This window comes from Cherax quadricarinatus, chromosome 73, assembly GCF_038502225.1.
Source record: "Cherax quadricarinatus isolate ZL_2023a chromosome 73, ASM3850222v1, whole genome shotgun sequence".
Classification (NCBI taxonomy): domain Eukaryota; kingdom Metazoa; phylum Arthropoda; class Malacostraca; order Decapoda; family Parastacidae; genus Cherax; species Cherax quadricarinatus.
Genome location: NC_091364.1, coordinates 9,219,664 through 9,237,726, shown reverse-complemented (window position 1 = coordinate 9,237,726; position 18,063 = coordinate 9,219,664). Strand labels below are relative to the sequence as shown.

The 18,063-nt window shown below is 46.5% G+C and overlaps 1 protein-coding gene across 3 annotated transcripts in view; it reads left to right on the top strand.

Moving 5' to 3' along the window:
• Nucleotides 1–18,063, top strand: part of LOC128701100 (neuronal calcium sensor 2) — a 544,015-nt gene that overhangs the window by 423,606 nt on the left and 102,346 nt on the right. For all 3 annotated transcript variants that reach the window (XM_053794654.2, XM_053794653.2, XM_053794652.2), the window contains one exon: nt 3,696–3,807. In XM_053794654.2, coding sequence (XP_053650629.1) covers nt 3,697–3,807 — 111 coding nt within the window. In that variant the 5' untranslated portion in view covers nt 3,696. The remainder of the gene's footprint in view (nt 1–3,695; nt 3,808–18,063) is intronic.

Genomic DNA, 18,063 nt, shown 5'->3' with positions numbered 1-18,063 from the left:
ACTGTTCACACTACTGGTGGTACACACGTCCCTCTGGAACAACTGTTCACACTACTGGTGGTACACACGTCCCTCTGGAACAACTGTTCACACTACTGGTAGTACACACGTCCCTCTGGAACAACTGTTCACACTACTGGTGGTACACACGTCCCTCTGGAACATTTGTTCACACTACTGGTGGTACACACGTCCCTCTGGAACAACTGTTCACACTACTGGTGGTACACACGTCCCTCTGGAACAACTGTTCACACTACTGGTGGTACACACGTCCCTCTGGAACAACTGTACACACTACTGGTAGTACACACGTCCCTCTGGAACAACTGTACACACTACTGGTAGTACACACGTCCCTCTGGAACAACTGTTCACACTACTGGTGGTACACACGTCCCTCTGGAACAACTGTTCACACTACTGGTGGTACACACGTCCCTCTGGAACAACTGTACACACTACTGGTAGTACACACGTCCCTCTGGAACAACTGTACACACTACTGGTGGTACACACGTCCCTCTGGAACAACTGTTCACACTACTGGTAGTACACACGTCCCTCTGGAACAACTGTTCACACTACTGGTAGTACACACGTCCCTCTGGAACAACTGTTCACACTACTGGTGGTACACACGTCCCTCTGGAACAACTGTTCACACTACTGGTGGTACACACGTCCCTCTGGAACAACTGTTCACACTACTGGTAGTACACACGTCCCTCTGGAACAACTGTTCACACTACTGGTAGTACACACGTCCCTCTGGAACAACTGTACACCCTACTGGTAGTACACACGTCCCTCTGGAACAACTGTACACACTACTGGTAGTACACACGTCCCTCTGGAACAACTGTACACACTACTGGTAGTACACACGTCCCTCTGGAACAACTGTTCACACTACTGGTAGTACACACGTCCCTCTGGAACAACTGTTCACACTACTGGTGGTACACACGTCCCTCTGCAACTTTACAACTGTGAAAACGGAGTCTTCCTCTCTTACATTGGCATCTGATCCTACAGCGCTGGGTGCCTTCATGCTGGTTAAAGGCTCTTGATTCCAGGAATTAGAGCTGCCCTTCCCTTGGATCAAGCGTCATTGTTTGCCATTCCCATAATAATAATAATAATAATAATAATGTAATATAATATAATTAACTAATAAAAAACGCTGTCAATGGCTTCTTGAAGTGTGTAGTGTTAGGATTACTGCTGAGACGTTGATACTTCTCTTGTATTACCACGTGTGTGTGTGTGTGTGTGTGTGTGTGTGTGTGTGTGTGTGTGTGTGTGTGTGTATGTGTGTGTGTGTGTGTGTGTGTGTATGTGTGTGTGTGCGTGCTCGTGGTTGTAGGGGGTCGAGTCACAGCTCCTGGCCCTGCCTCTTCACTGGCCGCTTCTAGGTCACTCTTCCTGCTCTGAGCTTTATCATACTTCTTAAAGCTGTGTGTGGATCCTGCCTCCACTGTGACTGAAGAAATACTTCCTAACATCCTTGTGATTCATCTGAGTCTTCAACTTCCAACTGTGACCCCTTGTTGATTTGTCCCATCTCTGGAACATCCTGTGTCTGTCCACCGTGTCGATTCCTCTCAGTATTTAATATGTCGTTATCATATCCTCCTTATCTCTCATATCCTCCAGTGTCGTCAGGTCGATTTCCCTTAACCTCTCCTAGTAGGACATACCTCTTAGCTCTGGGACTGGTCTTGTTGCAAACCTTTGCACTTTCTCTAGTTTCTCCACGTGCTTGGCTAGGTGTGGGTTCCAAACTGGTGCCGCATGCTCCAATATGGGCCTAACGTACACGGTGTACAGGGTCCTGAACGATTCCTATTAAGATGTTGGAATGCTGTTCTTAGGTTTGCTAGGCGCTGCAGCAGTTGTTTGGTAGATGTGAACCTCAGGAGATGTGCCTGTTGTTATACTCACCCCAAGATCCTTTTCCCCGAGTGATGTTTGTAATCTCTGGCCCCCTAGACTGTACTCAATCTGCGGTCTTCTCTGCCCTTCCCCAATCTTCATGACTTTGCACTTCATGGGGGTTGAACTCCAAGAAGCAGTTACCGGACCAGGCCTGCAGTCTGTCTAGATCCCTGTGTAGTTCTTTTTGGTCCTCGTCTGTGTCTGTCTCTTTTTATGTCTCACATCACCTCTCTCTCCTCACCTTTCCTCGCCTCCTTCCGTCCATTCCTTGCTCCCTTTCTTTCCTTTTTTTCCCCCTTTTGTACCTCCCATCCTACCCTCCGCCCTCCCTTTATTTCTTCCTCCTCCTCCAAGTCACTTTATATTCACTTCTTCCCTTCTCCTTCTGGTCTTTCCCGACCTTCTGTTCTACCACCCCTCCCCTCTTCCCAATCCTACCTCCCCTCCCCTCCTCTCTCTCTCTCCTTCCCTCCTCTTTCCTCCTCCATCCATCTTCTCCGATCTCTAGTGTCTGCTCTGTCTTTTGTTAGTGTCTGATGTGACTGTTGTTAGTGTCTGATGTGACTGTTGCTAGTGTCTGATGTGACTGTTGTTAGTGTCTGATGTGACTGTTGTTAGTGTCTGATGTGACTGTTGTTAGTGTCTAATGTGGCTGTTGTTAGTGTCTGATGTGACTGTTGTTAGTGTCTGATGTGACTGTTGTTAGTGTCTGATGTGACTGTTGTTAGTGTCTGATGTGACTGTTGTTAGTGTGATGTGACTGTTGTTAGTGTCTGATGTGACTGTTGTTAGTGTCTGATGTGACTGTTGTTAGTGTCTGATGTGACTGTTGCTAGTGTCTGATGTGACTGTTGTTAGTGTCTGATGTGACTGTTGCTAGTGTCTGATGTGACTGTTGTTAGTGTCTGATGTGACTGTTGTTAGTGTCTGATGTGACTGTTGTTAGTGTCTAATGTGGCTGTTGTTAGTGTCTGATGTGACTGTTGTTAGTGTCTGATGTGACTGTTGTTAGTGTCTGATGTGGTTGTTAGTTTATGAAGTCTCTGTTGTTAATGTATAAAGTCTCTGTTGTTAGTGTATGAAGTGTCTGATGATACTGATACTGATTTTGAAAGTTTTCACCTATCACCATCATCATCATCAATTACGTCACTTTCATTACTAGGACTCGTCTCACCACCTGTGGTGACCGTTTACCCAGGAGTCATGGCGCCGGGCTGGGCCAGGGGGGGGGGTAGGAAAACTTCTGAAACAGGCCACAGGTATATCACAGATATTATTAACACTTTGGTATCTTCATGGTGGAGAAGTTTCTCCTATGTAGCAGGCTTCTTCAGTCGAATCCAGAGGTGACTAATATACAGGAGATCATTGAGGAAGTGAAGGTTTGAGGTGTTCAGTCTCTCAGCCTAGGAAGTGAACACCTTCCATCTAGGCTGAAGGACTGAACACCTTAAGATGACTATTCCATTTCAACCAAGGGAGGGACTGAGCACCTCACATTTCCACTTCATTGATCTTCTAGTTATTAGTCACCTCAACATTCGACTAAAGCAGCCTGCTGCGCAGGTGATTCGTCTCGGCAATAAAGATATTGAAATGTTGCACATGTCTTATTCAGATCGCAGAGTTGTTAGTTTCTTCGAGAAATGCTTACACGTGTGTGTGTGTGTGTGTGTGTGTGTGTGTGTGTGTGTGTGTGTGTGTGTGTCAATAATGCTTATTGATTCTAACTATCTATGTTACTGTTGCAGTATGGGGTGTTTCGGGAGCAAGGAGAAGCTGTCTAAGGAGGACTTGGAGTTTCTTAAGACACACACCAGATACGACGAGCAGATGATCAAGGAGTGGTACAAAGGTTTTAGGGTGAGTACCACACATACCTACTTTGTTGTATCTTGTACCTGCTTGATCAAGGAGTGGTACAAAAGTTTATAGGGTGAGTACCACACTACCAGCTTTGTGGTATAAAGGAGTGGCACGAAGACTGAGTCAACTACCTTTCACTAGTGACATCAGTCAGGCCTTGATGGCTGCGTAGACCTGGGTGTTGCTAATAACCACAGTCTGGTTGACCAGGCACTTTACAGGATAGAACATACTTCCATCAGTACCTCCGCAAGAGCCAGATCAAATAGGCTGTGATGGGTAAGTGGTCCAGCTAGCAGCCAGCAGCCACAGCCAAGCAAGCACTCGACAAGGTAAGACTGGGGAGAGTAGGGAAATTCTCGAAACCCATTACAGGTATACCACAGATATGAGTCGAGTGTTATTCCAAGCATACCGTCCGTAATATACTGTGTGAGCGACACTAAAGGCAGGCATTTCGGTTTTAATAATAAAAATAATTGTATTAAAAATTATAACTAAAATAGCACTAATAATTGAAATAAAAGTTATCTCTGAGTATCAGTTATAATTATCATTCCCAGGATGATTCATTTCCCGTGTAAAGGTGGGAGTTGTTTCCCAAGGACGAGGGAGAGACAGCTCACAGAAAAATGTCTTAATTAACATCAGTGTTGGTGAAAAACGTTATCTGTGGCGCCTCACAGCAGACGTGTGTTCATTAGTGGTGGTGGTGTGCCAGACATTGCACACCTAGGCTGATTATTGTATGGTTTTACTGGGAGTGTAGCTCTTATTGCTGCTGTGGTTTAGCTACTTCTTGGTGGTGGGGATGATTTTGTTTCTGGTGAGGTGGAAGTTGAGGGGGGAGAGAGGGAGGGAGATACGTGTACATTTAAGTTTGTGAGAGTATATTGACATGTGCACATGTATGTTATGCGTATATACCTGTGACATACCTGTAACCTAGTTGGAAAGGTTTTATTTTATTGTTTTTGTTTATGTTGCTGGGAAGATGTTGCGTTGCAGCACAAACATTTGGGATATTCTTTCAGGCCAGAGAAGACGACCAGTTGAACCTCTGCTTCACTAACACTCCAGTTTCGAGACAGAGGGGAAGGGGAGGGGGGTTGCAGGTTTCCAGTTTTTAAAGGTTCCAGCCCCGGTCCTGGGCTGCAACCTTTGAAACTTATACTAATGACAACGAAATGAAATACTGAAGTCATAATATGTGATCAGTGAATCGTTAATCAAACACCTGATAATCCAAATGAATTTTTTATTTGAGACTCGAAACTGAGCAAACATCTTCAGATTTCGGACATAACCATAATTTGACGAGATTTTGAAGCTTGTAATATTATGTCCACTTGTCCATGGTCTCTGCCCTAGGCACAGACTCGCTGGACTCCATTTTCATTAAGACTTGCTAAAAATACCTATGGAGAGCGAGTCTAGATGCAGGAGTCATCCTGGTCATTAATATTAACAGTGTAGCATCATTCCACAAAGATGGCAGGAGAACAGTTGCAAGAAACAATACAGATATTGATGATCCATATTATCTACATCTTTTCACGAGGTTTAAGGTAAACACATGGCATCGGAACATTTACACAACCCTGGTCAACACGGGTTCACAGCACATCGCTCTCGCCTCAGTTGCTGTACCATTGCGACGCGGTCTTGGATGCACTGGAAGAAAATTAATATACAAAAGTAGCGTACACAGACTTTACAGATGTCTTCGATAAGTGTGATCACGGTTTAATAAGGCACAAAATGCGTGCAAATGGAATAACTGGATAATTGGACAAATTGATTTCAAACTTTCTAAGGAAACCTGTACAGAGAGTAATCAACAAATTACAGAGGCTGCCACATTGAAAAGCTTTGTTCCTCAAGGCACAGTACTCGCCTTATTCTCCTCCTCATTCTTATATGAGACAGAAACATAAACCATAGAACTATATCATCCTTTGCGTATAATGCTAGAATTTTGTTCGAGTCTGGCATCTTTTGAGGATACAGCAACTGTTGAAGCTAATAACCAAGTCTTCCGGTGGGTCACCAACAGTAATATGTTGAATGAGGATAAATTTTATTTGCTACCCAGTGGAAAAATTAAGGAGCTAAAACATGACACGAAGTTTAAAACAAACTCAAGCTCATCAATAAAAAAGAAAAGTAATGTAAGGGAATTATGAGTGATAATGTTATAATATATTATGAATATTCAAGGATCATAAGTGTTATCACTGGGAAAATTCTAGGCAGAATAACAGGCAATACCAGTAAGGTGATATTGTTAATGTCACTTCTTCTCTCGAGACTGGAATATTGCTCTACACTGACAGCCCCCTTTAAGGCAGGCGAAACTGGGGAATTTACAGAGAACTTTCACTGCTTATGTAAATTCAGTCAAGCAAATAAGTTACTAGGATTTTTTTTAAATCCCTCGAGCTGTACTCCCTGGAACGTAGGCGAGAAAAATAAATAATAATTTTCTTTTGGAAGATTCTTCAAGGATTGGTCCCAAATCTCCTAACCGAAATCACTCTTTACGAGCGCAAGAAGCTCGACTGAATTACTGCAGAGGTCCTAAGAGTGCACTAAGAGATAACTCTATAAGTGTAAATTTACGGAATCAAGACTTTATATCAACCTTCCTTCATACATAAAGAGACTCGCCAATAAAAATCTGGCCGTCTTCAAGAAGGAACTTGATATGTTCCTTGTCAATTACTGATCAGTAGGACTGTGGTGCGTACACTGGACCACCAACAGGTAGCACCAACACCCTGAATGACTACGCCATCCAACAGGAGGCCTGGTCTGGGACTGGAGACACTGACTTCTAGAATCATTTACTATAAATACAATAATAATGCTGATCATTCTTTGTCTAATTATGTTTCCACATTCTGCAGTTGCTGCCGCCTCTGATCTCCACGTCATGGTCTGTGCTTTCTTAACTTTCACAACCTTCTAGGAGGTCAGCGGCTCCTTGATATTTGCTTAAGGATATGATCAGTGATGACAGAAGCTTAATTAACGCTGCCCAGTTTTTCCCTGACTGCTCTCTCACAAGATGACTCAGCTACTCTTCTTCCCACCCCTCTTCCCCGAAGCTGGGTCACCTTAACGTGGTGGTAGGGTTTGTAGTTTGTGTCTGAGATAGGAGGACCTCTTCTCTGGGGAGGGTGCCACTCTTACTCACAGTCTGCTAGCATAACAACTAGGTATATCTTTCGGCATAAATGGTGGGGATATTTCTCTTTGCGTCTAAATTTTGCTCAAGCTCCTGCCCGATGACATGAATCGTTTTATGGATTATGAAAAATACGGATTTGTGAAAAATAGATTTAGGTCACATAATTATGATTATTAGGTCATATAGTATAATTATAATAGGTCACATAGTATAATTATGATTGTTAGGTCACATATAACTATGATTATTAAGTTACATAAATCGTGAGATTCTTTAACTTTAAATATCTACTAAAATATTAATACTAATATTTGAAGAGCACTTTATTAGAGAGAGACTATAAAAACTTAGTAGTGTTTAGTGTATCAGTGTTACCTTCAGTGTTACCTCCGTTGTATCAGTGTTACCTTCAGTGTTACCTCCGTTGTATCAGTGTTACCTTCAGTGTTACCTCCGTTGTATCAGTGTTACCTTCAGTGTTACCTCCGTTGTATCAGTGTTACCTCCGTTGTATCAGTGTTACCTTCAGTGTTACCTCCGTTGTATCAGTGTTACCTCCGTTGTGTCAGTGTTACCTCCGTTGTATCAGTGTTACCTCCGTTGTATCAGTGTTACCTTCAGTGTTACCTCCGTTGTATCAGTGCTACCTTCAGTGTTACCTCCGTTGTATCAGTGCTACCTTCAGTGTTACCTCCGGTGTATCAATGTTACCTTCAGTGTTATCTTCAGTGTTACCTCCTGTGTATCAGTGTTACCTCCGTTGTATCAGTGTTACCTCCGTTGTATCAGTGTTACCTTCAGTGTTACCTCCGGTGTATCAATGTTACCTTCAGTGTTATCTTCAGTGTTACCTCCTGTGTATCAGTGTTACCTCCGTTGTATCAGTGTTACCTCCGTTGTATCAGTGTTACCTTCAGTGTTACCTCCGTTGTATCAGTGCTACCTTCAGTGTTACCTCCGGTGTATCAATGTTACCTTCAGTGTTATCTTCAGTGTTACCTCCTGTGTATCAGTGTTACCTTCAGTGTTACCTCCGTTGTATCAGTGTTACCTCCGTTGTATCAGTGTTACCTTCAGTGTTACCTCCGTTGTATCAGTGCTACCTTCAGTGTTACCTCCGGTGTATCAGTGTTACCTTCAGTGTTACCTTCAGTGTTACCTCCGTTGTATCAGTGTTACCTTCAGTGTTACCTCCGTTGTATCAGTGTTACCTTCAGTGTTACCTTCAGTGTTACCTCCGTTGTATCAGTGTTACCTTCAGTGTTACCTCCGGTGTATCAGTGTTACCTTCAGTGTTACCTCCAGTGTATCAGTGTTACCTTCAGTGTTACCTTCAGTGTTACCTCCGGTGTATCAGTGTTACCTCCAGTGCATCAGTGTTACCTTCAGTGTTACCTCCAGTGTATCAGTGTTACCTTCAGTGTTACCTCCAGTGTATCAGTGTTACCTTCAGTGTTACCTCCAGTGCATCAGTGATACCTTCAGTGTTACCAGCAATGCATCAGTGTTACCAGCGGTGCGTCAGTGTTATCTCCAGTGCATCAGTGTTACCTGCGGTGTATCAATGTTACCTTCAATGTCTCACCGTTACTTTCAGTGTATAAATGTTACCTTCATTGTATCAGTATTACCTTCAGTGCATCAGTGTTACCTTCAATGTTACCTTCAGTGTATCAGTGTTATCTTCAGTGCATCAGTGTTACCTTCAGTGTATCAGTGTTACCTTCAGTGTATCAGTGTTATCTTCAGTGTATCAGTGTTACTTTCAGTGCATCAGTGTTACCTTCAGTGTTACCCTCAGTGTATCATTGTTACCTTCAGTGTATCAGTGTTACCTTCAGTGTATCAGTGTTACCTTCGGTGTATCAGTGTTACCTTCGGTGTATCAATGTTACCTTCATTGTATCAGTATTACCTTCAGTGCATCAGTGTTACCTTCAATGTTATCTTCAGTGCATCAGTGTTACCTTCAGTGTATCAGTGTTATCTTCAGTGTATCAGTGTTATCTTCAGTGTATCAGTGTTATCTTCAGTGTATCAGTGTTATCTTCAGTGTATCAGTGTTACTTTCAGTGCATCAGTGTTACCTTCAGTGTTACCCTCAGTGTATCATTGTTACCTTCGGTGTATCAGTGTTACCTTCGGTGTATCTATGTTACCTTCAGTGTATCTGTTACCTTCAGTGTATTAGTGTTACCTTCATTATCTTCAGAGCGTCAGTGTTACCTTCAGTGTATTGTTTTTTTTAGTGTATCAGTGTTATCTTCATTGCGTCAGTGTTCTGTGCATCAAGGCTACCTTCAGTGTTACTTCCAGTGTATCAGTGTTACTTTCAAACCAGTATTTTTTCTGAGATAAGTTTAAATTTGTTGGTCATTTGTAATTAGTGCACGACCTCAGTTATTAGTACACGACCTCAGTAATTAGTGCACGGCCTCAGTAATTAGTGCACGGCCTCAGTAATTAGTGCACGGCCTCAGTAATTAGTGCACGGCCTCAGTAATTAGTGGGCGATATTTGATTGTTGCGCATGAGCGCAGCTAATACGCGAAACACTGCTTTTTAGGACTGATGAGCCCCATTTGATGAATGTCGTTATATTCATCAGTAAGTACTGTTTTTCCAAACAGTCTCAGGAATGCCCTACGTAAGTTGTAAAGGAAACCGTTTATTAAAACTGTCTCAGAAATGTCTTAGGGCATTTTGAAGACTATAATATTGATCTCAGAAATAGCAGAGAATGTCTTAGAGACCGCTGGTAAAAGTGGTCTCAGAAGTGTCTTGGTCTGTTTTGGAGACCATTAGGACAAAAGGCAGCGAGGAGTTAATTGAAGTCATTAACTCTTCTAAATGTGTTTCCTGGAGCAGTGAATAGTGGCGTGTGGAGTAGTGACATGTGGAGTAGTGGTAGGTGGATTGGTGGCTTGTGGAGTGTTTTCTGGGGCAGGTGGAGTAGTAGCAGACGGAGTAGTAGCAGGTGGAGTAGTGACATGTGGAGTAGTGACATGTGGAGTAGTGGTAGGTGGAGTAGTGGCAGGTGGAGTAATGTTTACGGGTTTATTGGGTCGTTCTTGGTAGCGGGGAGTAATAAGGCTTCGGAGGCTTCTTACTTTATTTGCGAAATCTGGGTACACAATCAGTGTGTTTGTGCCCCTGTCTCCAGGGGGCCATGCCAGCGAGGGAGAGAGGAGTAGGCCTTGTTGACTGTGTGAAGGATTGGCACCGAGTGAGAGAGGCAGGGTGATGCAGTTTCAAGTGGTATGCCCAATAGGCTTGCCCTCTGGGGAAAGCTATGGGAACTAGGCATGTAGGCTTACTGGCTACAGTAGTGGCATGTGGAGTGTTTCCTGGAGCAGTGAGTAGTGGCATGTCGAGTAGTGGCTGGTGGAGTAGTGGCATGTGGAGTGTTTCCTGGAGCAATGAGTAGTGGCATGTTGAGTAGTAGCAGGTGGAGTAGTGGCAGGTGGAGTGTTTCCTGGAGCAGTGAGTAGTGGCAGGTGGAGTAGTGGCAGGTGGAGTGTTTCCTGGAGCAATGAGTAGTGGCATGTCGAGTAGTGGCATGTTGAGTAGTGGCAGGTGGAGTGTTTCCTGGAGCAGTGAGTAGTGGCAGGTGGAGTAGTGGCAGATGGAGTAGTGGCAGGTGAAGTGTTTCCTGGAGCAGTGAGTAGTGGCAGGTGGAGTGTTTCCTGGAGCAGTGAGTAGTGGCATGTGAAGTAGTGCCAGGTGGTGGAGAATAGTGCCAGGTGGTGGAGAATAGTGCCAGGTGGTGGAGAATAGTACCAGGTGGTGGGGAATAGTACCAGGTGGTGGAGAGTAGTGCCAGGTGGTGGAGAGTAGTGCCAGGTGGTGGAGAGTAGTGCCAGGTGGTGGAGAATAGTGCCAGGTGGTGGAGAATAGTGCCAGGTGGTGGAGAATAGTACCAGGTGGTGGAGAATAGTACCAGGTGGTGTAGAGTAGTGCCAGGTGATGTAGAGTAGTGCCAGGTGATGTAGAGTAGTGCCAGGTGGTGGAGAATAGTACCAGGTGGCGGAGAGTAATGCCAGGTGGTGGAGAATAGTGTCAGGTGGTGGAGAATAGTGCCAGTGTGCCATACTCTTTAACCTGCACCACTACTAGGCGTGAGGGAGGGAGGGAAGGAAGAAGGGACGGAAGGAGGGAGGGAGGAAGGGAAGGAAGGAGGGACTGAAGGAAGAAGGGAAGGAGGGAAGAAAGAAGGGAGGTAAGGAAATGAGGAGGGAGGGAAGGAAGGAGGGGGAGGGAAGGAAGGAGGTGGAGGGAAGGAAGGAGGGGGAGGGAAGGAAGGAGGGGGAAGGGAGGGAGGGAGGGAAGGAGGGGGAAGGGAGGGAAGGAGGGGGAAGGGAGGGAAGGAGGGGGAAGGGAGGGAGGTAGGGAAGGAGGGGGAAGGGAGGGAGGTAGGGAAGGAGGGGGAAGGGAGGGAGGTAGGGAAGGAGGGGGAAGGGAGGGAAGGAGGGGGAAGGGAGGGAGGTAGGGAAGGAGGGGGAAGGGAGGGAAGGAGGGGGAAGGGAGGGGAGGGGGAAGGGAGGGAAGGAGGGGGAAGGGAGGGAAGGAGGGGGAAGGGAGGGAAGGAGGGGGAAGGGAGGGAAGGAGGGGGAAGGGAGGGAGGGAGGGGGAAGGGAGGGAAGGAGGGGGAAGGGAGGGAAGGAGGGGGAATGGAGGGAAGGAGGGGGAAGGGAGGGAGGGGAGGGGGAAGGGAGGGGGAAGGGAGGGAGGGGAGGGGGAAGGGAGGGAGGGGAGGGGGAAGGGAGGGAAGGAGGGGGAAGGTAGGGAGGGAAGGAGGGGGAAGGGAGGGACGGAGGGGGAAGGGAGGGAGGGAAGGAGGGGGAAGGGAGGGAGGGAAGGAGGGGGAAGGGAGGGAGGGAAGGAGGGGGAAGGGAGGGAGGGAAGGAGGGGGAAGGGAGGGAGGGAAGGAGGGGGAAGGGAGGGAGGGCTGGGCCAGAGACTCGCTGTTTGTACTGTTAAATGAAAAGTAAATTCAAGTGAGGCTTAGGAGCTTCACTGTGAGGGAATAGTGTGAGGTGTGAGGGAGTAGTGTGAGGTGTGAGGGAGTAGTGTGAGGTGTGAGGGAGTAGTGTGAGGGAGTAGTGTGAGGTGTGAGGGAGTAGTGTGAGGTGTGAGGGACTAGTGTGAGGTGTGAGGGAGTAGTGTGAGGTGTGAGGTGTGAGGGAGTAGTGTGAGGTGTGAGGGAGTAGTGTGAGGGAGTAGTGTGAGGTGTGAGGGAGTAGTGTGAGGTGTGAGGGAGTAGTGTGAGGTGTGAGGGAGTAGTGTGAGGTGTGAGGGAGTAGTGTGAGGGAGTAGTGTGAGGTGTGAGGGAGTAGTGTGAGGTGTGAGGGAGTAGTGTGAGGTGTGAGGGAGTAGTGTGAGGTGTGAGGGAGTAGTGTGAGGTGTGAGGGAGCGACTAAGACGTGAAGGAGAGTAGGACACGAGGGTGAGGAAATAGGACATGATCGAGAGGTGGGGAGGGAGAAAAAGGAGGAGGGACAAGGTGGTGAGGGGTGAGGTGGGGAATATGGGACAGGTGGTGAGGGGTGAGGTGGGAGGATGGGACAGGTGGTGAGGGGTGAGGTGGGGGGATGGGACAGGTGGTGAGGGGTGAGGTGGGAGGAGGGGACAGGTGGTGAGGGCTGAGGGGGGGGGATGGGACAGGTGGTGAGGGGTGAGGTGGGGGATGGGACAGGTGGTGAGGGGTGAGGTGGGAGGAGGGGACCGGGGGTGAGGGGTTCGGTGGGGGATGGGACAGGTGGTGAGGGGTGAGGTGGGGGGATGGGACAGGTGGTGAGGGATGAGGTGGGGGGATGGGACAGGTGGTGAGGGGTTACCTGGAGGTTACCTGGAGGTTATTCCGGGGATCAACGCCCCCGCGGCCCGGTCCACGACCAGGCCTCCCGATGGATCAGGGCCTGATCAACTAGGCTGTTACTGCTGGCCGCACGCAGTCCGACGTACGAGCCACAGCCCGGCTGATCCGGCACTGACTTTAGGTATCTGTCCAGCTCTCTCTTGAAGGCAGCCAGGGGTTTATTGGCAATTCCCCTAATGCTTGATGGGAGGCTGTTGAACAGTTTTGGGCCCCGGACACTTATGGTGTTTTCTCTTAGTGTACCAATGGCGCCCCTACTTTTTATTGGGGGCATTTTGCATCGCCTGCCCAGTCTTTTACTTTCGTAGGGAGTGATTTGTGTGTGCAGATTTGGGACCATTCCTTCCAAGATTTTCCAAGTGTAGATTATGATATATCTCTCCCTCCTGCGTTCCAACGAGTACAAGTCAAGTGCTTCCAAGCGTTCCCAGTAGTTAAGGTGCTTGACAGAACTTATACGTGCAGTAAAGGATCTCGGTGAGGTGAGGTGGGGGGATGGGACAGGTGGTGAGGGGTGAGGTGGGGGGATGGGACAGGTGGTGAGGGATGAGGTGGGGGGATGGGACAGGTGGTGAGGGGTGAGGTGGGGGGATGGGACAGGTGGTGAGGGGTGAGGTGGGGGATGGGACAGGTGGTGAGGGATGAGGTGGGGGGATGGGACAGGTGGTGAGGGATGAGGTGGGGGGATGGGACAGGTGGTGAGGGGTGAGGTGGGGGGATGGGACAGGTGGTGAGGGGTGAGGTGGGAGGATGGGACAGGTGGTGAGGGGTGAGGTGGGGGATGGGACAGGTGGTGAGGGGTGAGGTGGGGGATGGGACAGGTGGTGAGGGGTGAGGTGGGGGATGGGACAGGTGGTGAGGGGTGAGGTGGGGGATGGGACAGGTGGTGAGTGTTGATATTTACTGTGTTGGGATGTGCTGGAGGAAATTGTTTTGTTAGTGAGTCTGGCCGCGGCTGATACTGTGTGTCCTGTGTATCCTTGTGAACTGCTGATACTGTGTATCCTGTGTATCCTTGTGAACTGTTGATACTGTGTATCCTGTGTATCCTTGTGAACTGTTGATACTGTGTGTCCTGTGTATCCTTGTGAACTGCTGATACTGTGTATCCTGTGTATCCTTGTGAACTGTTGATACTGTGTGTCCTGTGTATCCTTGTGAACTGCTGATACTGTGTATCCTGTGTTTCCTTGTGAACTGCTGATACTGTGTCTCCTGTGTATCCTTGTGAACTGCTGATACTGTGTATCCTGTGTATCCTTGTGAACTGTTGATACTGTGTGTCCTGTGTATCCTTGTGAACTGCTGATACTGTGTATCCTGTGTATCCTTGTGAACTGTTGATACTGTGTGTCCTGTGTATCCTTGTGAACTGCTGATACTGTGTATCCTGTGTTTCCTTGTGAACTGCTGATACTGTGTGTCCTGTGTATCCTTGTGAACTGCTGATACTGTGTCCTGTGTATCATTGTGAACTGCTGATACTGTGTGTCCTGTGTATCCTTGTGAACTGCTGATACTGTGTCCTGTGTATCCTTGTGAACTGCTGATACTGTGTGTCCTGTGTATCCTTGTGAACTGCTGATACTGTGTCCTGCGTATCCTTGTGAACTGCTGATACTGTGTGTCCTGTGTATCCTTGTGAACTGCTGATACTGTGTCCTGCGTATCCTTGTGAACTGCTGATACTGTGTGTCCTGTGTATCCTTGTGAACTGCTGATACTGTGTCCTGCGTATCCTTGTGAACTGCTGATACTGTGTGTCCTGTGTATCCTTGTGAACTGCTGATACTGTGTGTCCTGTGTATCCTTGTGAACTGCTGATACTGTGTCCTGTGTATCCTTGTGAACTGCTGATACTGTGTGTCCTGTGTATCCTTGTGAACTGCTGATACTGTGTCCTGTGTATCCTTGTGAACTGCTGATACTGTGTGTCCTGTGTATCCTTGTGAACTGCTGATACTGTGTGTCCTGTGTATCCTTGTGAACTGCTGATACTGTGTGTCCTGTGTATCCTTGTGAACTGCTGATACTGTGTGTCCTGTGTATCCTTGTGAACTGCTGATACTGTTTGTCCTTGTGAACTGCTGATACTGTTTCTGTGTATCCTTGTGAACTGCTGATACTGTTTGTCCTTGTGAACTGCTGATACTGTTTCTGTGTATCCTTGTGAACTGCTGATACTGTTTCTGTGTATCCTTGTGAACTGCTGATAGTGTGTATTCTTGTGAACTGCTGATACTGTGTATCCTTGTGAACTGCTGATACTGTGTATTCTTGTGAACTGCTGATACTGTGTATCCTTGTGAACTGCTGATACTGTGTATTCTTGTGAACTGCTGATACTGTGTATCCTTGTGAACTGCTGATACTGTGTATTCTTGTGAACTGATACTGTGTATTCTTGTGAACTGCTGATACTGTGTATCCTTGTGAACTGCTGATACTGTGTATTCTTGTGAACTGCTGATACTGTGTATCCTTGTGAACTGCTGATACTGTGTATTCTTGTGAACTGCTGATACTGTGTATCCTTGTGAACTGCTGATACTGTGTATCCTTGTGAACTGCTGATACTGTGTATCCTTGTGAACTGCTGATACTGTGTATTCTTGTGAACTGCTGATACTGTGTATCCTTGTTAACTGCTGATACTGTGTATTCTTGTGAACTGCTGATACTGTGTATTCTTGTGAACTGCTGATACTGTGTATCCTTGTGAACTGCTGATACTGTGTATCCTTGTGAACTTCTAATACTGTGTATCCTTGTGAACTGCTGATACTGTGTATCCTTGTGAACTGCTGATACTGTGTATTCTTGTGAACTGCTGATACTGTGTATTCTTGTGAACTGCTGATACTGTGTATTCTTGTGAACTGCTGATACTGTGTATTCTTGTGAACTGCTGATACTGTGTATCCTTGTTAACTGCTGATACTGTGTATTCTTGTGAACTGCTGATACTGTGTATTCTTGTGAACTGCTGATACTGTGTATCCTTGTGAACTGCTGATACTGTGTATCCTTGTGAACTGCTGATACTGTGTATTCTTGTGAACTGCTGATACTGTATATTCTTGTGAACTGCTGATACTGTGTATTCTTGTGAACTGCTGATACTGTGTATTCTTGTGAACTGCTGATACTGTGTATCCTTGTGAACTGCTGATACTGTGTATTCTTGTGAACTGCTGATACTGTGTATCCTTGTGAACTGCTGATACTGTGTATCCTTGTGAGCTGCTGATACTGTGTATCCTTGTGAACTGCTGATACTGTGTATCCTTGTGAACTGCTGATACTGTGTATCCTTGTGAGCTGCTGATACTGTGTATCCTTGTGAACTGCTGATACTGTGTATCCTTGTGAACTGCTGATACTGTGTATCCTTGTGAACTGCTGATACTGTGTATCCTTGTGAGCTGCACAATAATTGAAGCTACCTTCGTGCTGTTTTAGAGCTGTCACAAATTTCCAGGTTTTTTCTACTCCGCCACCTCGGCCTCTGTTCAAGCTTCCTTATTGGCTGCTTTTTCAATCAGGCTGTTGTTATTAGTATCCGGGTGGCTCACCTAGCCAGCATATTCTGGTTGATATGCCACTTAATAATTATTTCTATAAGTACAAGGTATACAGTCCTAGCTGACATCAATGACATAAGACTACACAAAAAGCCTCTTGTTATGCAGAGCATTTCCAGCAAATTAGGTCAGTTTTGTCCCAGGATGCGACCCACACCAGTCGACTAACGCCCAGGTACCCATTTTACTGATGGGTGAACATTGGACAGCAGGTGTCTTAAGGAAACACGTCCTAATGTTTTCAGTCGTACCGGGGATCGACCCCCGGCCCTCAGTGTGTGAGCTGAGTGCGCTAGCGATCGAGCTAAGGGATCCTTGACGAAAGTAGCGGTCCACTTTCCCCTTGCAGACTCCTACGCTAGTTCAGGCAATATTTCTGATATCTGCTAGTAACAGCGTTAATAGTTTTGGACCACTAATATTAACAAGGTGTCTACCTGGAGGGTGTTCCGGGGATCAACGCCACCGCGGCCCAGCCCTTCATTAGGCCTACCTGTGGATCAGGCCCTGATCAACCAGGCTATTACTGCTGGCCGCACGTAGTCTAACGTACGAACCACAACCCGGCTGGTCGGGTACTTGTTTATTGTGCCTGTGGTGCCTCTACTTTTCACCGGATTTTATATTTTTATCCTATATATCTCCACAAAATTATTATAGGTATGCATAGATTTTGGGGCTGGCATGTGTTATCACTTGTCTTATCTTCGCCCCAGATAGTACTTTCCACTTTGAAGCTTACCTAGTTGTTGAAATACTTTACTGAATTTATACATGCAAAAAATGATCTCCATATTTTCTAGCTCTGACATCTCTGTTGCCAAGAACGGAGGTGTGAGCACAGCGCAGTATTCTAGTTTTGAGCGCACTAATAGCTTGAATAATAGTATTGACGTGTTTTCTCTTGTTTTGAAAGTTCTCGTTATCCACTTTGTCACTTTTCTGGCATTCGTTGCATTTGTCTTATTGTATTCTCTAAGTGACATATCTTCTGGCATAATTATTCCGAAGTTATTTTCCTGTTTTGTTTTTAATTTGTTATTCTTGCCATATCTAAACAAATGAAATTTGTCTCCTTTTAATATTTTGTTATATTAATTTGCCCAGTGGAAGACTGTTGATAGAGGCCAGGCAGGTTACGGGTGGAGGCCAGGCAGGTTACGGGTGGAGGCCAGGCAGGTTACGGGTGGAGGCCAGGCAGGTTACGGGTGGAGGCCAGGCAGAAAGTTATAGGTGGATGTCATGAGGATGATGGAAGGTTGTGTGTACTGGTGTGGCTATCATCAGTGACAGTCACTCAGGCTGGTGGGTGGTCCTAAACAAACACGTCACTCATGAAACACCAGCACCAGTGATGTCTGAGATACCACCATACTTGAAATAAGACGGTCTGGGGGAGAGAGAGAGAGAGAGAGAGAGAGGAGGGAGAAGATAGGGTGAGAGGGAGGGAGAGGCAGAGGCGAAAGGGAAAAGAGGTTTGGGGAGGAAGAGGAAAGGTGAAGGAGATGAAAGAAGGCTGTTATGGATATGTAGGTCAGTGGGCCGCTAACAGCAACAGCCTGGATGAACAGGCAATCAGCAAAATAGTTGACGCCAGG